General features: G+C 35.7%; 1 protein-coding gene across 1 annotated transcript in view; it reads right to left on the bottom strand.

The window, feature by feature from the left end:
* The window catches only part of MTREX (Mtr4 exosome RNA helicase), a 110,541-nt gene that overhangs the window by 29,834 nt on the left and 56,741 nt on the right, over nt 1-23,966 (bottom strand). The window contains exons 17-19 of the mRNA XM_047854282.1: nt 22,689-22,861; nt 21,766-21,834; nt 8,239-8,367 (exon numbers count right to left, since the gene is read on the bottom strand). Coding sequence (XP_047710238.1) covers nt 8,239-8,367; nt 21,766-21,834; nt 22,689-22,861 — 371 coding nt within the window. The remainder of the gene's footprint in view (nt 1-8,238; nt 8,368-21,765; nt 21,835-22,688; nt 22,862-23,966) is intronic.

The raw sequence follows: 23,966 nt of genomic DNA, 5'->3' as shown, positions 1-23,966 counted from the left end.
AAACTACTCTACAATCCAGCAATGGCACTATTAGGCATTTACCCAAAGGACACAAAAATACAGATTTGAAGGGGAACATGCACCCAATGTTTATAGCAACATTATCAATAATAGCCAGACTATGGAGGGAATCCAAATGTTCATTGACGATTGGATAAAGAAAATGTGGTATACATATGCAATAGAATATTACTCAGCCATCAAAAAGAATAAAATCTTGCCATCTGCAATGACATGGAGGGGGGTAGAATGTACTATGCTAAGAGAAATAAATGTATCAGAGAAAGATATAATGAGTTCACTCGTGTGGAATTTAAGACATAAAACAGATGAACATATGGGAAAGCTGGAGGAAAGAGAAGAAAGGGACACAAATCACAAGAGACTCTTTAATGATAGAGGATAAAATGAGAGTTGACGGAGGTGGGTGTGAGATGGGCTAGACTGGGTGATGAGTATTAAGTAGGGCACTTGTGATAAGCATTGGGTGTTGTATGGAAATGATGAATAACTGAATTCTACTTTTGAAACCAACACTGCACTGTATATTAACTAATTAAAATTAAAAAAAAGGAAAAAGATAAGCAAATGATAAGGTAGCTAACATCAGAAGTCAGTAAGTTTAAGTGAATACAACCTAAATAAGTTTCAGATGATCTCATTTCTTCAAATCAAGGACATTAGCTAAAATATAATTTTTGAATTTTTCATCCAGAAAAGATACATGTAGTTTTTTTTAGTGTTTATTTATTTTTTTGAAGGAGAAAGAGACAGAGCATGAGCAGGAGAGGGGCAGAGAGAGAGACACACACACACACAGAATCTGAAGCAGGCTCCAGGTTTCACGCTGTCAGCAAAGAGCCCAATGTGGGATTCAAACTCACAAGCCATGAGATATGACCTGAGCCGAAGTTGAAGGTTTAACCAACTGAGCCACCTGGGCACCCCCAGAAAAGATATTTTTTGAACTAACTACATTTTAATGAAGTCCAGACCCAGTTATTTAAACCAATATGTTTTATTAAATTTTAGATTTATAAAAACTAAATGTGTGCCTTGATCTAATTTTCCTTCAAGAACTCTGGAAATTAACCAAAAGCTTGCAGCAATCCAAGAAGCATTTAAAAAGCTTAATTTTCTATCATACACACTCCAAGTTAAAAGAAAGAAAAATGACTATGGAAATGCCACTTCCTACTCATATTTCATGCAAAGGAAATCTGGTTTAAACCTATCCAGAGTAGTCTTCACAGTAAGTAGAGTTGAGAGATGAAATTTCCTTATAAATTGTCTATGAATCCTGTGTCCAGGATTCCTATTCAAAATATTAATTTACGGAAGTGAACAATATTATATACATACACTATGTCTTAAGGTATAGTCCTTCTCTCTGTTTTACTAGTTTGATCATTCAATAGAACTCAGAGTTCTTTTTAAAAAGGCATGTTTCATGCTCTGTGTATGTTGCTTTCTCAGCTGGAAATGCAATTCTTGTCTGAAAAGATCCTTACAAGTCAGTTTTCTTTTTTTTTTTAATATTTTTTTAAATGTCTATTTAGTTTTGAGAGAGAGAGAGGGAGCGAGCGAGCGAGCACATGAGCATGAGCAAGGGAGGGGCAGAGAGAAAGGTAGACACAAAATCCAAAGCAGACTCCAGGCTCTTAGCTGTCAGCACAGAGCCCAATGTGGAGCTCGAACCCATGAACTGTGAGATCATGACGTGAGCCTAAGTTGGAAACTTAACTGACTGAGCCACCCAGGAGCCCCAAGTCAGTTCATTTTCTTAATACTTCTTTTATAAAACCTTTATTGACTTCCCCCCACCAAACACACTCTACTCCAGTTGGAGGATACATTTTTGATGTTCACTAACTTGAGCACAAAATGTTCCCCCCATTAAGCTGTAAACCCCTTGAAATCAGAGACTATATATATAACTTATACTAATACATCCCCACTTAATTCCTGGAAATAAACTGAAAAAATGTTATATGCTGGGGTGTCTTGGTGGCTCAGATGGTTAAGCATCCGACTCTTGTATCAGCTCAGGTCATAATCTCATGGTTCTTAAGTTTAAGCCCCATGTCAGACTCTGGATTGACAGCACAGAGCCTGCTTGGGATTCTCTCTTCCTCTCTCTCTGCTCCTCCCCCACTCATCATCTCTTAAAAATAAATAAAAATTTTAAAAAATGTTATGCATTGGGTGACTCATTCAGTGAGGTTCTTGATTTTGGCTCAGGTCATGATTTCATGTTCTAGAGACGGAGCCCCCCTGTCGGTGTAGAGCCTGCTTGGGATTCTCTCTTCCCCTCCCCCTCTCACTCTCATGCTCTCTCAAAATTAACCTTTAAAAAAAAAATTATACTTCAATTATACCTCAGTTTAAAAAATGTTATAGAAGGAAAGACGCAGGTTGCCTAGGATCCAGTGGCATCTACCCTGCACAAACCATTAAAATGAGACAAATCATGATCATTATGTAGTACAAAGCTTCTCAATATCTTTAAGTAAAATGGGCACAGTGACTAGGCTAAATAAAATCTGGGCCAGAAGCAAGATAGACAACAAGTAAGTTTTCCTTAAAATACTAACTCCAATGAAATTAGTCATTAGATCATTATCTTGAAGAGTCAAAGCCTTCAGTGTGAAAGAATGCCATGACTTTTCATCGATGTCTGCCAGGAGAGAAAAAGAATGTTGGCATGTGTGCCACATGCTTGCCATTCCAAGCTGCAATAACTTCAAAGGTCCTTTCGAATACAGTGACTATCAGCTAAATTGTGGGAGTTTTACTCTCATTTACAGTTAAGCAGTCAACTGTAAAATACACATTATGGAAAAAAAATCATACAAGTTATAATAGGGCTGAAGTTTGAGCAATGAAATTATAAGATTGAATTGAAACCAAACATTAGGTAGGATTCGGAAGTAATTATACTTTTAATTATCACTCTAAAACATTTAATAATGAATAATATCCTTCAATACTGCCAATTCCAAATTTCACTGTCATTTGAAATGATCCAAAGCAGCATCCTCTGATGCTGCAATGGCAGATTTTAATTTCGATAAATCAAAGGTTATTATATCATATATCATCACAAAGACATTTCTTAAAATTCCTAGGAATACATCACATACTTGAAGTAATGCTTTAAAATAACAAAATTCCAGTATATCTGCCTTCAAATACATGCTTGGAATCTCAATATTGAGGTTTTACCTGCAGTAATTTTGTCCTAATTATTAAAAGGGGGGGGGTGAGATATTCAAGAAATACAGGTATTTCATATGGCAAACTGAATGTTTTGCAATTAATTGAAACCACAGGTAAACTGAGGAGCTTGGGAAGATGGCAGAACAAGAGGATCCTGAGCTCACCTCCTCCTATGGACACACCAAGACCTTAACTACAGTGCAGCTCATTCTGAAAAGGGACCAAAGACGTATAACAGCTCTTCCACGATGAGGATAAAGAAAAAAGGCCATACTGAGAAGAGTAGAAGGGGGCAGGGACACAGTTGGGAACCAACTCTGTCAGCATGGTGACCCACAAACAGGAGCGATATCACAAGCACACAGTTCCACCTGAGGAGTGAAAGGATCAAATCCCACATCAGGCACCCCTGCCCTGGGATGTGCATCAGGAAGAAAAGCCCCCTTATAACATCTGGCTTTGAAAATCAAGGAAACTTCACTCTGGGAGAGTCAGAGGGCTAGAGGAAACTTAGAATCCACTCCTAAAGTGCCAGTGTATTCATTCAGTTTGAGACCCAACAGAAAGGCAGCAGTTTGAAAAACATACAAGTTATTAAGTGAAGGAAATCTACTAAGTAATTTTAGGGTGTGTGCCAAAAGGGCTGGAAGTGTAGGAATTTTCTCGAGAAATAAAGTCTTACCAGGTGCCATTTTTCTTCCCCTCCTGTAGCCTAGCTGGCCTGATGCTTGCAGAAGCCAGTTCTGACACTCTCCATTTACCTTCTAGCACTGCTCAACCTGCTCTGGTGTTCCCCTGTGGATCATCCAACCCACCTGCCCTGACAGGAATTCCCCCCAAAGTGGCTCATGCCATACCATACCCACCAGGCAGCCTCAGCTAGAACCTGTGTCCACCCAAAGTGACTACTGCCAATATAACTAGTGAGCAGCAGCTAGAATTGGTATCTTGCCCGCCAGCATGGTCTCAACAATTATAGCTGGGCCTCACTGATTAAAACAAAAGAAATGAATAAATAAAATAAAATTACTCTCACTGACTAAAATAAAATAAAATAAAATAAAATAAAATAAAATAAAATAAAATGAAAATGGAATAAACGCTTCAAACAAAAGATACAAACACTGACTGAAAGGATAAAAAAACAAGATTCATCTATGTGTTGCCTACAAGAGACTCCCTTCAGACATAAAGACACAAACAGACTAAAAAGTGAAGAGATGGTAAAAGACATTCCATGCAAATGTAAGTGGGGGAAAAAAGCTGGGTAGCAACACTAAGACAAAACAGATTTTAAAACAAGAAGTGTAATAGGAGATAAAAAAAAGACATTATATAATAATGAGATCAATCCAACAAGAGGATGTGACAATTGTAAATTTCTATGCATCCAACAGAGAAGCACTTAAACTTACAAAGCAAATATTCAGAAACACATTGGGAGAAATTGACAGTAATAAAGTAAGAGTAGGGGACATGAACATTTACATCAATGGACTGATCACCCAGATAGAAAATCAGTAAGGAAAACAGTCGCTCTGAAGAACACATTAGACAGCATAAAATAAACAGATATATACTTTCCATCCACAAGACAGAAGAATACACATAATTTTCAAGTGCACATGGAACACTTTCCAGGACAGATTACATGTGAGGCCACAAAACAAGTCTCAATGAATTTAAGCCTGAAATTATATCAAGCATCTTTTCCAACCACAATGGTATGAAACTAAAATTCCATTAGAAAAAAAAACTGGAAAAAAAACACAAATACAAAGACTGACTTCAACAATACATTTAAAGTATCATTCACCATGCTCAGGTGGGATTTATTCCAGGGATGCAAGGATGGTTCAATATCCACAAATCAATCAACAGGATACACCACATTTACAAAAGGAAAGATAAAAATCATATGATTTCCACACATAAAGGAAAAGCTTGTAATAAAATTCAACATCTGTTCATGATAAAAACTCTCCACAAAACACGTACAGATGGAACATACCCCAACAAAATATGGGACACATAACAAACCCACAGCTAAGACCATTCTCAATGGTAAAAAGCTGAAAACTTATCCTCTAAGATTAAGAAGAAGGCAAGGATGACTACTGTTGCCATTTTTGTTCAACATGGTACTAGAAATCCTAGTCACTGCAATCAGACATGAAAAAGAAATAAAAGGCATCCAAATTGGTAAGAAAGAAGTAACATTGTCACTGTTTGCAAATGACATGGTATTACATACAGAAAACCATAAAGACGACACCAAAAATTGTTAGAATAAACAAATTTAGTGGAATTGCAGGATAAATATACAATTATCTGTTATGTTTCTCTACATTAGTAACAAGCTGTAAGAAAGAGACATTAAGAAAATAATCCCATTTACAACTGCATCAAAAAGAATAAAATACCTAGGAATAAAGTTACCCAAGGAGGTGAAAGTCCTGTACTTTGAAAACTGTAAGATAATAATGAAAGAAATTGAAGATGACACAAAAAAAGGAAAAGATAGCCCATACTCAGGGACTGGAAAAATTACTACTGTTAAAATGGCCATACCACTCAAAAAATCTACAGACTGAATGCAATCCTTATCAAAACACAAACAGTATTTTTCAAAGAACTAAAACACACAATCCTAAAATTTGTGTAGAATCACAAAAACCCAACAAGCCCAACAACCGAAGTAATCCTGAGAAAGATAACAAAGCTGAGACTCAACACAATTCCAGATTTCAAACTATACTACAAAGTTATAGTAATCAAAACAGGCACCAGTATGATACTGGCACCAAAACAGATCAATGGAACAGAAAAGAGAGCCCAGAAATAAACCCATAAGGAAGGAAAGGAAAGGAAAGGAAAGGAAAGGAAAGGAAAGGAAAGGAAGAAAGAAAGAAAGAAAGAAAGAAAGAAAGAAAGAAAGAAAGAAAGAGAAAGAAAGAAACCAACCAACTCATTATATGGTCAATTAACCTAAGAAAAATGAGGTAAGAATGTACAATGTGGAAAAGACAGTCTCTGCAATAAATGGTACTGACAAAACTAGACAGCCACATGCAAAAGAACTAAACTGGACCACTTTCCTATACCATATGAAAAAAATAAACTCAAAATGGATTAAAGAACTAAATGTAAATAAGACCCAAAACCATAATACTCCTAAAAGAAAACAAAGAAAATATTGCCTTAGCAATATGTCTTTTTGGACTGGTCTCCTCAGGCAAGGGCAACACAAGCAAAAATACACAACAGAGTCTACATCAAACTAAAAAACTTTTGCACAGCAAAGGAAACCATCCACAACATGAAAAGGCAACCTACTTGAAGGAAAAAGATAATATTTGCAAATGATATATCCACTAAGAGGTTAATATCCAAAAAAAAAAAAAAAAATTAAAGAACTCATACAACCAAACACACACACAAGATCTGATTAAAATTAGACAGAGGACCTGAATAGATATTCTTCCAAAGAAGACATTCAGATAGCTGACACACACATGAAAAGATGCTCAGTATCACTAATCATCAGGGAAATGAGAATCCAAGCCACAATGAGATACCACCATACACCTGTTAGAACGACTAGTATCACAAAGATAAGAAATTAACTGCTGGTGAGGATGCGGAGAAAAGGGACCCCTTGTGAACTGTTGGTGAGAATGTAAATAGGTACAGCGACTATAGAAAACGGGCAGCTCATCAAAAAATTGGCAATAGAAATATCATATGATCCATTAATCCCACTTCTGGTTATCACCCCTAAAAAAATGAAAACACTAATTTGAAAAGATATATGTACCCCTATGTTTATTGCAGCATTATATACAAATACAACACACAAGATATGGAAGCAATCTAACTGTCCATTAACAGATGAATGGATAAAGGTGTGTTTTACACACACAGGCATAAAAAAGAAAGAAATCTTGTCACGTGCAACAACATGGATGGACCTAGAGGGTATTATGTTAAGTGAAGTAAATCAAAGATAAATACTACATGATTTCACTTATATGTGACATCTAAAAAACAAAAGTAATAAACAAAAAGCCAAAAACAAACTTATAAATACAGAGAACAGACTGGTGGTTGCGAGAGGAAAGGCAGGTGAGGTGATGGATGAAACATGTGAAGGGGATTTAAGAGATACAAACTTCCAGTTAGAAAATGAGTAAGTCACAGGGATGAAAAGCACAGCATGGGAAACAGAGCCAATAATATCATAATAACTTTATATGCTGGCAGATGGTAGCCACACTTACCACGGTGAGCATTTTTTTAATGTTTATTTATTTACTTTGAGACAGTGTGCACATGTGTGTGAGTGCAAGTGGGGGAGGCACAGAGAGAGAGGAGAAAGAGAATCCCAAGTAGCCAGACACAGGGCTCAATCTCAGGAACCCTGAGATCAGGACCCGAGCCAAAATCAAGAATCAAGGCACTTAACCAACTGAGCCACCCAGATGCCCTCGTGGTGAGCATTTCTTAATATATATAAATACATAAATGTCGAATCACTAATATAATATTGTATGTCAACTATACTACAATTGAAATTTTGTTAAAAGCACATGTAAATTAAATGGTTCCAACTAGGGAAACTTATGAAGGAATTTTCAATTATTAAAACACTGCTTTCATATTTCAAAGGAATATAATAAACATGAAGTAACATTGCAAAATTATTTGATCATAAAAAAGATAAAACATCTTTAGTAGTCCCAGTAAAATCCAGCTTCATGTGAAAATTTAAATTATTAAATTCTCTTTCTTTCACTTCATCTTTGTTTACCTGACCACAATTTAATACAGAAACAGAGAGCTTAAATCTCATTAATCATCCTTTTGATATTTTAGATGGCTTTAATATACCTTTAAAAACTCTGAAAACTTACAATTTTGACATCAAGTATGTTCACTATAATCATATGCAGGAAATATAGTGATTATAAATAATTCAATAAGTACTTGAAATCTGAAGATGACAAATAAAGTCCAAACCTGCATCTCTCCTTTCTCATCAGGCTTAGCTGGTTTTGCAGCCTCAGTAGCTGAATTTTTCAAACTTTCTTTGCTACAGCGCAGAAGTACTTCTACTACATATAAAGGATCCAGTTCACCAGAATTAGGCTAGAAAAAACAAGATAAAAGGAACTTATTATGTCTTAAAAACTGATGGAAAAATTTTAAGTTTTATATGTACATGGACTATGTTCTCAGAATGGCACATACTGCACAGTAAATATTTATGTCATGATACGAAGGCTGTCCTTCTTCATCCTTCAACATGCTCCACTGGATGAGAAAACATAGAAATTAGCTGAAACTTCAGAATTCAGATGAGATTTTATGTTCAAGATGGTATGGCTGTAGACTTGATACTTATGAATTTAAACAGTATGAATTGTTAACTATGACATAAAATGCCATTTCAAGTTTCTAATGATTAATCATTTATTATATCAGAATTAGAAAAATACACTGTAAGAAATTAACAGTGTCAGAAAACAAATCTGTTATCTTCAAATTATCCTAATTAAACAACATGAAAATTATCCTCAACGCACCTCTACAATGTGTTTTTATACCATTGTATTAAGACTTTATTAAAAGACTTTTGTCTTTTATATTCTCTAATAAAAACATGATTGTTGAGATACAAGGATTAATTGCATGTGCAATTTATGATAATTTGTTTGACAGCAATGTCTTTCAAACAGCAGTAAGACCTTTTCCTTCAGTAAAGAATTCCTCTCTGCTTTTTAATTCAACATGTGAGTGATCTCTTTTGCATAAAATCAATAAAAGGAAAGTTATTTTGATTGAGGAGTGAACATGTCAAAGAAATGACTGCTTAGTATCCCCCAAAGCACAGTTACTGTTCAAAACTGGAAAACTTTTAAGAAATAAACCCATACCTATGATCTATTTCTGTAATCAACTACCAACTGCTTAACAATGGTAAAATATACTTCCAAATACAAACCAAAAATACAATCACAGTTATCTTAAATTACTGAGTTCAAATTTCTGAAAGCATAAGCTCCATTCCTCAAGAAAACCCAGTTTTTTTTCTTCAACTGGGTTTTTTTTTTCCCCCTCAACATACTTTTTTTCAAAATATGGTTATTTTTAAAGAAGTTTCAAAACATTCTCCACTTCGGTATAGACACAAAAGCCGAACAGTATTTTCAATTAGGTCTGTAACTGCAAAGATTATGTATTATGTAGAGCTTAATCAATATAAAATAATTTTATAAACAATGAGCCAAATAGTTATGACCCAACTGTTAACTCTTCCAGGGGACAAATGACTGTAAGGAGAATCAAGGACTATTATCTTTAGTTTTCCAGACGGGAAAAAACCCAGTGTGTGAGACACATTCTACAGTCTCATTAATGAACTAACTCCAAAATGTTAGATGACAAATAAGTATTTAAACAAAAATAATCTAAGATTTAGCAACAATCTGTAATGTAGAGAATTTAAAACTGTCTTACTAGGTTTAGTTCCAACTCCACAGATTTTTTTCAATTTAATATTCTCCCTTCTGTAAGCTATATCACAGAAGTGACTGTCAGAACTCAAGTATATCATATGTAATTTTTGTAAAGCTATCAAAATCACTCTCGACATTCCAGAGATATTCCTTAAGTGTTACGACAGAAGCACACCTCAAAAACTTTAGTGTGGCATCAAATGGAAATCTGCTGTTAAAAATATTTCTTAAGATTACACAACTGCTCTTTTCAATAAACTACTTCTAAGCTCTGTACTGTGGTAAAGATGGGTAACATCGTCCTTCACATAAAAGAGAAAATAGTTACTCAAATGTTCTATTTGGCTTTTCAATGATTGTCTTAGTATAAATTCTTTAAGTATGTATGACTATCGCCTTACTTTTAACTTCTTAATCATATAATTGAACTATATTTTTCCTAACTTTTCATTCTTTTAAAAATATGGCTAATTTCCTACTATAAATGGAAATTTTCAGATTAAAATGTAATTTTGATTATCTCAAGTTTGTAGAATGTAAACAAATAATATAAAATAAATGTTGACAAGAACATTTGAATCTCTTTAAAATGCTTAAACTATTTTCTTTTTCAATATATATTCTTCCTCTCTCTCTACCAAACCGTATTAACCTATAAAACTCTTTGACTTAGTATTCTGATAGGTTACATAATCAATAAGAAAGTAGTCCATGTTTTTAGTAAACAAATGTAACCAACTTAGTGGGAAAATCAGTTTTACCATCAATTTAAACGAAAAAAAGTGAAATGTGTTCTTCTCTATTACCCATTCCATATTTGCCTAAAATAATTCTCATCAACCCACACCACTTTTAAACACGGATTAAGGACCAAAAGAGAAATCGTTTAAAAACTTGTTTACTGTGTGTATAAATTTAATTATGTTAGGGATAATTTTTCTCCCTTAAAAATATAAAACCTGAGATCAACTACCAGCATGACAGCACGAGGAGTTTTTACAAACCCACCTCCCGAGCAAACTTAAGAAAGTTATAAAAAACCAACCATGTAAAGTTGGTTTTGGAAATGGTTCTAAAGACATACAGCATATGAAGAAACATCTATTCAAGAAAATACACTAGGGGCGCCTGGGTGGCGCAGTCGGTTAAGCGTCCGACTTCAGCCAGGTCACGATCTCGCGGTCCGTGAGTTCGAGCCCCACGTCATGCTCTGGGCTGATGGCTCAGAGCCTGGAGCCTGTTTCCGATTCTGTGTCTCCCTCTCTCTCTGCCCCTTCCCCATTCATGCTCTGTCTCTCTCTGTCCCAAAAATAAATAAACGTTGAAAAAAAAAATTTTAAATAAAAAAAAAAGAAAATACACTAAAATTCGTTAGAAACAACGTAAGTCTGATATCTAAGCCAAGATCACGCCCACTTCATTCTTCCTAACTCAGCAAGACAGAAACTGCAGACTACTGAAGGCAAAAAACATAGCAAGGCTCCCTTCTCCCTGAAGCTCTCTCAGTTGGAGGGCAATTTTCCGAAGAGGGGTAGGATGGCAGCATTTCTTAACTTGCTCCCACCTACCCATTGCTGAGGCTAAGTTCTGGGCAAGCGAATCTGAGAAGTAGGGGTTCCCTTCTTCTGCCCAGCCACCAGTGGTTGGCCAGAGACTCTATCTTACATGTGTGGGACTGCTGAGAATGCTGGGGCCTCAACTGCTCTTGCTTACCTGACCTTTAAGGCACTGCTGTCATGCTGGGAGAGGCAAGCTGTAAATACTTGAGGCTACTGCCTCCATGCTTTACCTGCCAGGTCCTTCCCTAAACACTTTAGGACATGCTAGGTAAAGCCAGTTTTGAGTGGGGGGAGGAGGGTGGGGGGTGGAAAAGACTGCTTGGGATTCTTTCTCTCCCTCTTTCTCTGCTCCTCAATCCAGCTAATCACTAACTTAATAAACAAGCAAATAACAATATGCCTGTGAGAGGGGAGGGAAAGAGGGACCAGTACCAAGAGTACTACATTATTTAAAATGTCCAATTTCAAAGAAAAACGTTAAGACATGAAAAGAAAAGTATGATCCAAGACCTATGTACCAGAAAAAAAGCAAGAAACAGAATAAAGTACCTATCAGAGTCATCAGATGTTATATTAAACAAAGACTTAATGGTAGCCAGTATGCTCAAACAAGTAAAGGAACCATAATTAAAGAATGTTCAATGGTAGCCAACTACGTTCAAACAAGTAAAGGAACCATAATTAAAGAAGTAAAGGAAGGTACAATAACAATGTCATATCAAATAGAGAGTATCAATAAAGACAGATATGATAAAAACAAACAAAAAGGAAATCCGTAAATTCATTATATACAATGCCTGAAATGAAAAAAATCACTAGAAGGGCTCAACAGATCTAAAGTAGAAGAAAACAGCAGCACATCTGAAAACAGGCTGACAGAGATTATGCAATCCAAAGAACAGCGGGGGGAAAAGGAGACAAATGAACAGAGAACCTCAGAGAAATGTAGGATAACAATAAGTACAACATACCCATATGTGAGTCCCAGGAGAGAAAGGGCTGAAAAAATATTTGATGAAATAATGCCTGAAAACTCCCAAATTAATTGAAAAACATTAATCTATGTATCCAGAAAACTCAATGGATACCAAGTAGAATGAATATAAGGAGATGAAAAAACAGACACATCACAGTAAAAATGCAGAAAACCAAATACAAGGAGGAGACTCTTGAAAGCAGCAAGAAAAAAAGGACTCATCTCTCACAAAGGACCAGAACAAGATTAACAGCAGAAACTTCTCAGCACAATGAAGAACAGAAGGCAGTGCATTGGCATATTCATAGAAAAACACTTGTTAGCCAAGAATATATTTATCCAGGAAAGTTATCATTCAATAAAGACATTCCCAGAAAAAGAAAAACTGACACAATGTGTTGTTAGCAGATCCGCTTTGTTAAGTGTCCGACTCGATTTCAGCTCAGGTCATGATCTCACGGTTTGTGAGATCAAGCCCCATGTCTGGCTCTGCACTGACAGCACAAAGCCTGCTTGGGATTCTTTCTCTCCCTCTTTCTCTGCTCCTCCCCTGCTCTCTCCCAAAAAAAACCCAAAAACAAAAACCAAAAAAAACCCTTCAAAAATAATTATTTCTTTTTCTATTAAATGATTTAAAGGTAAAATCAACATGTATATATTGAATTGTTAAGTCTATAATATATAGAAATGTTTGCCAATAATTTGCCAATAATACCACAAAGTAGGTGGATAGGAGCAAAGATGTACTGAGCTAAGACAGTAACTCCAATGATAACCTGAATCCAGAGGAACCAATAAAAGGTACCAGAAATGATAAATGATGAGATTAATATAACAAAAACTATAAATAAATACTTGCTCTCCTTTTGTCTAGAAATTGCACTATTGCCCCTGCCCTGAGCCTCACAAACAAATAACCTATCAACTATACTCACTATAGCACTCCTACTAATTTGTCTCTAAGCTTCTTTGTACGTCATAAAACTATATTAATAACTATAATGTGTATTGTTGGGTTCATAACATTTGTAGACTATACCACAAAAAAGAGGGAAAATGGAATAAGTGCATACAGGAGTAATAGTTCTACATCTCACTGGAATTCAGTATAAATCTGAAACTTATTCTATTAACTTAATATGGAAATATTAAATATTAAATATTGAGCCCTAGCAACCATTAGAAAATAACAAAAAAAAGAGAGAGAAAAATATAAATTATAGAAAAAGAAATCATCAAATAAACTGAAATGTTATGTTAGAAAATAAGCACTGAATGCAAAACTAAAGGAGTAGAAAAACAAAAAAATGAGACTATTGAAAACAAAAAGCATAATGAAAGACACAAATCCAACTATATCAATAACAGTAAAGGTGAATGGATTAACCAATCGATTAAGCAACCCAATCAATAGGTAGAAATTTTTCAGAATGAACAAAAAAAGATCTAACTATGCAGTCTGTAAGAGACAAAGTTGAACCTCAATGACACAAGATTTAAAATAAAAAGATGGAAAAAGGTGTATCATGTAAGCAACAAAAAAAAGGTGACATAACTATGCTAATTTCAGATAAATTTCTACTTTAATAGAAAACAAAAACACATAAAGCAAAAAATGACAGAAATGAGAAGAGATATACACAAATCAAAAACAATAGTTGAGGGACCCCTGGGTAGCTCAGTCAGTTAAAGCATCTGACTGTGGATTTCAGCTCAGGTCATGATCTCTCTGCTTAGGATTTTTGCTCTCCTTTTCTCTCTCTCACTCTTTCAAAATAAACTTTAAAATGAAACAAAAATAATAGTTGAGACTTTAATGTCTCACTATTAATAATGCATAGAACAACTAAACATAAAGATCTGCAAAAAAGAAACAGAAGACATAAACAACACTATAAACCAACCAGACCTAATACACATCTATAGAATATCTCAATCAAAATATACATTCTTCTCAACTGCACATAAAACATTCTGCAGGATAGACCACATGTCAGGCCATTAAACAAATCTCAATAAATTCAAAAGGAATGAAATAATACCAATTATTTCTCAATAACAATGGAATGACATTAGAAATCAAATATAGGGGGCACGTGGGTGGCTTAATCGGTTAAGTGTTCGACTTCGGCTCAAGTCATAATCTCACAGTCCGTGGGTTTGAGTCCTGCATAGGGCTCTGTGTTAACCAGAGCCTGGAGCCTGCTTCAAATTCTGTGCCTCCCTCTCTCTCTGCCCCTCCCCACCCACCCCACCTCCCCGCTCAAAAATAAACATTAAAAAAAAAAAAAAGACAAGAAATTTGGGAATTTCACGAATATATGGAAATTAACACATTCCTAAATAACCAGTGAGTCACAGAAGAAATCAAAAGGGAAATTAGAAAATACCTGGAAGTGAATGAAAATGAAGAAACAATATACCAAAACCTAAGGGATGCAGTTAAAATATCTTCAGGGAAATTAACAAGCATAAATGCCTATATTAAAATGAAAGAAAGACCTCCAATTAATAACTTAACCTCCCACCTTAAGACAATAAAAAAGAACAGCAAACTAAACCTAAAGCTAACAGACGGAAGGATTAAAGACTTTTTATTTATTTATTTATTTTTCAACGTTTATTTATTTTTGGGACAAAGAGAGACAGAGCATGAACGGGGGAGGGGCAGAGAGAGGGAGACACAGAATCGGAAACAGGCTCCAGTCTCTGAGCCATCAGCCCAGAGCCTGACGCGGGGCTCGAACTCACAGACCGCGAGATCGTGACCTGGCTGAAGTCGGACGCTTAACCGACTGCGCCACCCAGGCACCCCAAGACGGAAGGATTAGTAAAGGAGCAGAAATTAAGAAAATGAAAAATACAAAAAAAAAAAAAAAAAAAAAAACCCACTGAGACCAAACAGCTGGTTCTTTGAGAGCAACAAAATTGACAAACGTTTGGCTAGATGAAAGATTCAAATTATTAGAATGAAAAATCAAAGACGGACATTACTGGCCACCTTATGGAAATAAATTGGATTACAAAGTAATATGATGAACAACTGTGTACAAGTAAATTAGGTAACGTAGATGAAATGGACTAATTTCTAAGAAAGCAAATCAATGAAACGAATTCAAGAAGAAATAAACAATCTTGAAAAGACCTATAAAACTGACTTAGTAATCATAAACTACCTACAAGGAAAAGCCGAGGCCCAGGTGCCAAATTCTTCCAATTAAAAAAAAATAGTAACATGAAAAGATGTTCAACGTCACTCATCAGGGAAATACAAATCAAAACCACACTCACGTATCACCTCACGCCAGTCAGAGTGGCCAAAATGAACAAATCAGGAGACTAGAGATGCTGGAGAGGATGTGGAGAAACAGGAACCCTCTTACACTGTTGGTGAGAATGCAAATTGGTGCAGCTGCTCTGGAAAACTGTGTGGAGGTTCCTCAAAAAATTAAAAATAGACCTACCCTATGACCCAGCAATAGCACTGCTAGGAAGTTACTCAAGGAATACGGGAGTACTGATGCATAGGGGCACTTGTACCCCAATGTTTATAGCAGCACTCTCAACAATAGCCAAATTATGGAAAGAGCCTAAATGTCCACCAACTGATGAATGGATAAAGAAATTGTGGTTTATATATACAATGGAGTACTACGTGGCAATGAGAAAGAACGAAATATGGCCCTTTGTAGCAACATGGATGGAACTGGAGAGTGTGATGCTAAGTGAAATAAGCCATACAGAAAAAGACAGATACCATATGTTTTCACTCTTATGTGGATCCTGAGAATCTTAACTGAAACCCATGGGGGAGGGGAAGGGAAAAAAAAAAAAGAGGTTAGAGTGGGAGAGAGCCAAAGCATAAGAGACTGTTAAAAACTGAGAACAAACAGGGCTGATGAGGGGTAGGAGGGAGGGAAGGGTGGGTGATGGGTATTCAGGAGGGCACCTTTTGGGATGAGCACTGGGTATTGTATGGAAACCAATTTGACAATAAATTTCATATATTGAAAAAAATAAAAAATAAATAAATAAAATAATACCAGTTCTTCAAAAACTCTTCAAAAAACAGAAGAGAAGGGGAACACTTCCAAACTCATTATGAGGTCAGCATTAATCTGTTACCAAACTCAAAGACATCAAAAGAAAACTACAGACCTATATCTCCTGTGAATGTGAATGCAGAAATCTTGTGCAATATACCAGCAAACTGAATCCAGCAACACATAAAAAAAAAAAAAAAAAAAATAATCCCCCTGGCAGGATTAACCCAAGAATCCAAAATTGGTTTAACAGGTGAAAACCAATTAATCTAATATACTGTTATCAGAATAAATACAAGATAGAATAAAAAATAACCCCATGATTATCTGAATAGGTACATAAAAAGCATTTGACAAAATACAACAATCTTTCATGATAAAAACACTCAACAAACTAGGAACAGAAAGAAACTTCCTGAACTTTGTTAAAGGACACTTACCAAAACCCAAAGCTAACATCATTGTTAATAGACAAGGCATGGACATTCTCCCTCTAACTTAGGGAAACAACAAGCATATCTGCCCACTATTAATACAGTACTCAAGGGTTTAGACAGAATGATTAGGCAAAACAAAAACAAAACAAAAAGACCTAAAATGCATTCACAGTGGGAAGAGGCAAGTAAAACCATCTCTATTTGCAGACACAATAGGGCCCTGTATACAGAAAATAAAGTGTATAATTCATACTTGAAAAACAATAAATTACTAATTAAAGAATACCTAAATAAGAGGGAAAATATGCTATGTTCATGATTGAAACACTTATTATGTTAAGATAGCAATATTCTCCAAACTGATCTATAGATTCATGTGCAAGCCATCTGGGAAATTCAGCTGACTTCTTTGTAAAAACTGACAAGCAGATAATCAAATTCATGAGGAATTTTAAGGATCCCAGAATAGCCAAAACAATCTTGAAAAAGAAGAACAAAGCTGGAGAACTCCTAAGTCTACTTTTTTGAAACTTAACTACAAAGATATGGTAAATGAAGACAATATGATACTGGCATTGGGACAGACACAGAGGTCAATAGAATGGAAGTGAGAGTCCAGAAATAAACCTATGTCTATGATCATCTGAGGTTTGATAAGGATGACAAGATTATTTAAAGAGGAAAGAATTTCCCAACAACCAGGGTTAGGACAAGAATGGAGCTGGATCCTTATACCACATACAAAAATTAACTGAAAATGGATCAAGGGCCTAAATATAAGGGCTTAAACAATAAAACTCTTAGAAGAAAACACAGGGGTACATCTTCATGATCTTGATGTTGGCAGTAGTTTCTTTTTTTTTGTTTGTTTTTCAATGTTTATTTATTTTTGAGAGAGAGCAGAGAGAGCGAACAAGAAGAGACAGGAGGTGGGAAGAGCAGGGTGTGTGTAGATAGAACAGAGGATCTGAAGCGAAGTCTCTGCTGACAGCAGAGCCTGATGTGGGACTTGAATTCATGAACCGTAAGGTCACGACCTGTGCCTAAGTCAGACACTTAACTGACTGAGCCACCAGGTGCCTCCTGGCCATAGTTTCTTATATACGACACCAAAACCATGAGTAACAAGAAAAAAAAATTGATTAATTGGATTACATCAAACTAAAACCTTTTGTGCTACAAAGGACACTATCAAGAAAGTGAAGACAAGACAGAAAATGGGAGAAAAATATTTGGAAATCAAGTATCATAAAGAACTTGTAACTTAGAAATAAAAAGAAAACTCAATTTCAATTTGAGCAAAAGAGCTGAAGACATTTCTCCAAAGAATATACAAATGGCCAATAAGCACATAAAAAGAGGGGTGCCTGAGGGCTCAGTCGGGTGAGCGTCAACTTTGGCTCAGTTCATGATCTCACAGGCTGTGGGTTTGAGCCCCCGTCTCAGGCTCTATGATGATAGCCTAGAGCTTGGAGCCTGCTTCAGATCCTGTGTCTCCCTCCATCTCTGGCCCTTCCTTGCTTGCACTCTGTCTCTCTCTCTCTCAAAAATACATAAGCATTAAAAATAAATAAAAAATGGGGCGCCTGAGTGGCTCAGTCGGTTAAGCGTCGGACTTCAGCTCAGGTCACGATCTCGCGGTCCGTGAGTTCGAGCCCTGCATCGGGCTCTGGGCTGATGGCTCAGAGCCTGGAGCCTGCTTCCGATTCTGTGTCTCCCTCTCTCTCTGTCCTTCCCCCATTCATGCTCTGTCTCTCTCTGTCTCAAAAATAAATAAACGTTAAAAAAAATAATAATAAAAATAAATAAATAAATAATAAAATTTTAAAAAGCACACAGAAAGATCCTTGACAGTATGTAGTCATCATGGAAATATAAATCAAGACCACAACGAGGTACCATTATACATCAAAAGTAATAAAAAGTCAGGTATTAAGGGTTGATGAAGATGTAAAGAAATCAAAACCCTCATACACTGCTACTGGCAATGTGAATTGGTGCAGACACTTGAGAAAACCACCTGGCAGTTCTTTAAATGGTCATACAGTATCCATAGGACCCAGCAATTTCACACCCAAGAGAAACGAAAACATATGTCCACACAAAAACTTAGACATGGATGCTTACAGGCACATTACTCATAGTAGCCCAAAGGTGGAAACCGTCCAAGGATAAACAAAATATAGTGTATCTGTACAATGGAATGCTATTCAATCATAAAAAGAAATGAAGTGCTGACATATCCAACATGCTTAAACCCTGAAAACATTATGCTAAGCCAGACACAAAAGACCACATACCACATGATGATTCAATTTAACGAAATTTTCAGAATAGGCAAATCTATAGAGAGCAGATCAGTAGTTGTTTAGGACTGAGGGTATGGAAAGATAGGGTGGGATGACAAAAGTTTCCTTTTTCTTCTGAAGTGATGAAAATCTTCTGAAATTGTGGTGATGGTGAATATACTAAGTCACTGAGTATAGTGTGTAAATACTATCTCAATAAAACTGATGAAAAAAGAAACACATGCAATATGTAAACCCTGTAGTGAAAAAAAAAAAATAGCACTTCAGTACACTGTAGGTAAAAATACAATGCCCTAGCAAATTCCCTTAAATACAGACAAGTTATGGAATGAATAAACTGGCAACGGCTTTTCCATCATGAGTTATGTAAGCATGAATGGAACCACAACATTTAGCATTTACTGCCACACTTTCCAGTGTACACAGAAAACAGAACTTAACAGCTGTCAGAAGTTTCAATAAAGACTACCATCCTTTAAAGTGCTTCTCAAGGAAAAGGTTATCTATGTTACTAATAATTATTCCTAAAGAAAATAATGCGTGTGTGTATGGAAAGGAGAAGAGGTAGGCAAGCATTTAATAGTTTCTCATGGCTAAAGGTAGTAAAATAGAAAATATAAAAGGCTCTAAGTCAGAGCTACTCACAACTCAAATGAATAATACCGATGCAATCTTTGTCAAGGTTAAAATCCCAAGCTTCACTTCATTATGTGTTTTTAAAAAAGGGGAAGGACAGAATGAAAGAGGCAACTGTATCCAGTTTAATACTGTTAGACTCAATAAAGCCAACTTTTTTTGAAACCTTACCATCACTAACACTCCCCCCAACTTCCCACACAAGTCTGTCCATTTTAGTTCCTCAGTCTCCACCATGTGAACCCTTCTATTACCATCCTCCTTCTTTTTTTTTTTTTTTAATTTTTTTTTTCAACGTTTATTTATTTTTGGGGGGACAGAGAGAGACAAAGCATGAACGGGGGAGGGGCAGAGAGAGAGGGAGACACAGAATCGGAAACAGGCTCCAGGCTCTGAGCCATCAGCCCAGAGCCCGACGCGGGGCTCGAACTCACGGACCGCGAGATCGTGACCTGGCTGAAGTCGGACGCTTAACCGACTGCGCCACCCAGGCGCCCCTACCATCCTCCTTCTGACTCACTCCCGAAAGAGTAAGAGTCTCCTTAAATTGACAAACTTGCGTCTACTATGCTATCTCTTCCAATATCCTTCAAACACTGTAACAATACAGTAACTTCTGATCAGATCAATCCCTCCCTCAAAAATAAACATTAAAAAAACTAACACCCAAACTAAATGCAAGCAAACCAATCAGCCAACCAACTCATCTTAAAACATACGTTCTACCATTGTTTTCACATGTTTAGATTGAGACCCAATATACTCAAATGTATATTTTAACTATTTTCCATGATTAACTTCAATACTTTTAAAAATTTTACTCTTTAACTGAAATGTTCTGGGCCTGCTGCACATCGCTGCTCCTCCAGTGGTAAATATTCCTTAAATGAATACTACTCTTTCATCAAGGTTCCTGTGAAAGTTTAAATTATCTTCCTAATTAGATGCCATCTCTAATAGCTCAGACATAATTTCTTCTTCCTCTGTGCTACAAATGCACTTTACTTACATCTTTACTAAAATACTTATACTATCCTGCCTTTTATTTTAATTATCTGCTTTCTGCTGTTCACCAAAAGATGTAAGCACAGAGATTTTGCGTGTGGCCAATGAATGCTTATTAAATTGGGATCCAAGTGTGACAATACTTAAAAAACAAATCTTATAATTACTAATGAAGATGGTAATTTATCAAAATGGTAAAAACAAACTGAATATCCTTAAGAAGTTCTTCAGTGGGATTAATCACAGATCACTCACAAAAACACCCATTACAAACCCATGAACTTAATTGTTTCTCCAAAACAAATGCTTCAGTATCTCCAAATTCATTTACATTTATCAGGAATAACTTCCAATCCGAAAGCTTAATTCCTACATGTTTTATTCACAGGTGGGAAAAAGAAATTAATGACAACAAAATCATAATGGTAAACCTCATGAGAATGCAGATACCATCTTATGAAAACTATTCATTTTTAAAAATAAGGAAAAATATACATGGAAACACAAAATATCTTGCCTGAGGTTACACACTGACAGAAAATATAACAGACGGAATGGCTAACTTAATTTCAAGACAGTCACTCACGTAACAAGTTAACAAAAATCTTCCTTGATTTTATATACAATCTTTCCAAAATATTTATATAAATAATGACCAAAGTAAACTTCATTACTGTCTTCCTTTAGAGGGAATAAGTAAATCTAGCTCTTCTAATACCTTTTCTTCAAATCTCTATTATATACCTGAATCAAAATTCTAATTTTCAGTGTCAGAAGATGATTTTTTCTAATATTCAGTTTAAAGAGTAAAATTATAAAAAGTACTAATGAAGTCAGAGAAGACATGCATATTGTAATGAAATTAAAATTTGTGGTTGTTAGGAAAACAACCACAGCACTTTAAGGATAAAATTTAAGATAATTCAAAACCTTAATTCCTCATGGTAGAATTTAATACAGCTTCTCTTAAAGTAATGCTATCTCTACTTTGATCAATTTCATGAGTCTGAAAAAACTTCACGAAAAATTTATATATGATTCTACCTTAAGGGAAATGGCTTACCTTGACATTTGACTTTTTGGAGAAATTTACCACTACTCCCCAGCCAAAATCATCTCCTTCATTCTTTACCTAAAAAGAAAAGGAAGCAAGTAAACAAGAACATTTATGTCAAAAGGCAATTGTAGACTTCCATGCCCATGTTATATATAGGCTAAGAAAACTTTGAGTTTTCCTGGTAAAATATTTGTTGAAAGATCACTATTAAACATAAGTAAAAAGATTATTAGCCTTAAAGAAAGAAATGACCACCAAATTTCACAGGCCTCTAGAATAGCAATAGGAATCTCTCAACTGGCAATCAAATTTTTAAAATTTGATTTTTAAAATCAAATATTTTTAAAAATAAAATGATGCATATGTTCTGAAAATATCTGAAATCTTTCTATATTTTATAGCTAATGACTTCAACCAGTTCTTAAAATTACCTACAAAACCACTTGTATTTTTTGATTACTGGAAATATTTTATTTCCAAAAGTGTCTACTTCAATTTATATACCCCAAGATGAAAATCAGTGTAGATTAAAAGGTCTTCACCCATGACCTTACCCCCAATCAATCCCATGTGAAATGTGTAAAAACAACATAATTAATATAGATCAAGTCTTGTAGCAGGAAGCATTTCTACAAGAAAAAAAGAAATTAAGGGGCGCCTGGGTGGCTCAGTCGGTTGAGCGTCTGACTTAGGCTCAGGTCACGATCTTGCGGTTCAGTTCATGAGTTTGAGCCCTGCGTCAGGCTTTGTGCTGACAGCTCAGAGCCTGGAGCCTACTTCGGATTCTATGTCTCCCCCTCTCTCTGTCCCTCTGCCACCCCTCTCAAGAAGTAAACACTAAAAAATTAAAAACAAAAAATTAAAATCTTGATCCAAAAAATATTAAATACTGAAACATCCAAATAATTTATAAAAAAAAAATGACATACCTTTACCAAACGACCTGGCTGTAGAAATGGTAAGCAGTATTTTGGTTTGTGAATATATTCTTCAATTTCTTTACCCAGTTTGGCAAGCTGCTGTCTAATCTTATAATAGATGACAACACTTTCCTCATTTGGTATTACTATTTTATTATACTGTTCTTCTGAGTTCTTTACCTCTGTAAATAAAACACATACAAAATATTTAAAAAATATACTTACATAAATTTTATAAAAGATACCTCTGTTTTCCTACTATAAATGTGGAAAAGAAAGTCAGCCTGCACTGATAACTGTAAGTCATCCTGTGTATTTTCTCCTTTCTACATTAAGGTGCCACATTAAAGTTCCTCAACTCACTAACTGTCAATCCTCAAAGTGAGTCTGAATTGGCAGACATGTGATAAACTGTTTCACTCCTATGGATGTGGGAAGGGGGTTACTTATACTAGGCCTATCCTGCTCAATACAGCACTGTCCTGTAAAACTTTTTGTGATGGTAGAAATGTACTTTGTCAGCCTTTTCCAATATATTGCCAGCAGACACTAGCCATATGTGGCTATTTAAATTAAAATTAATTCAAAATTAAATATTTAGTTCCTCAATAGCACTAGCACCATTTCAAATTCTCAACTGCCATATGCGGTTACTGACTGACTTCTGTACTTGAATAGCACAGATATAGAACATTTCCACCACTGTGTAAAGTCCCACTGGATAGAACTATTTTGGATCTTTTAAATAATATGCTGCTTTCACTTTCAGCAAGAATCCAGTCTGCTACTAACATCAGACTTTTACCACCACCAGGGTGTAGGTCGCTAAAACCGAGGACTGGCAATTCAACTACAGTTCTTTCTCTGAGTCAGTGGCCAAAACAGAGGCCCCTTTCCAGAAGTGTCCTCTTAATCTAACCATCTGATACCATTCCCTGCTCTGATTCTTGCACCTAGTGCTGACTTCCCTTCTTCACTCATTTCATTACACCTCCATCCCATTGTGAACAAACACTATTTCAACTGGGGTAAAATACACAAACCATAAAACTCACCATTAATACATTTACTACATTCACAACATATGCAACTATCACCACCATTCACTTCTAGAATATTTTCACTCCTCCAAATGGAAACTCCATACTCATTAAGTAAACACTCCTCATTCCCTCCTTCCCTTAGTCCTTGACAACCTTTCTGTCTGTATGGATTCTAGATATTTCACATATATGTAATCACATATATGTGCCCTTAGTGTTTGGCCTCCCTCACTGAGCATGTTTT

Source organism: Prionailurus viverrinus, chromosome A1 (assembly GCF_022837055.1).
Source record: "Prionailurus viverrinus isolate Anna chromosome A1, UM_Priviv_1.0, whole genome shotgun sequence".
Lineage (NCBI taxonomy): Eukaryota > Metazoa > Chordata > Mammalia > Carnivora > Felidae > Prionailurus > Prionailurus viverrinus.
The sequence above is the reverse complement of the archived record's forward strand: the minus strand, read 5'-3'. Positions and strand labels throughout refer to the sequence as shown.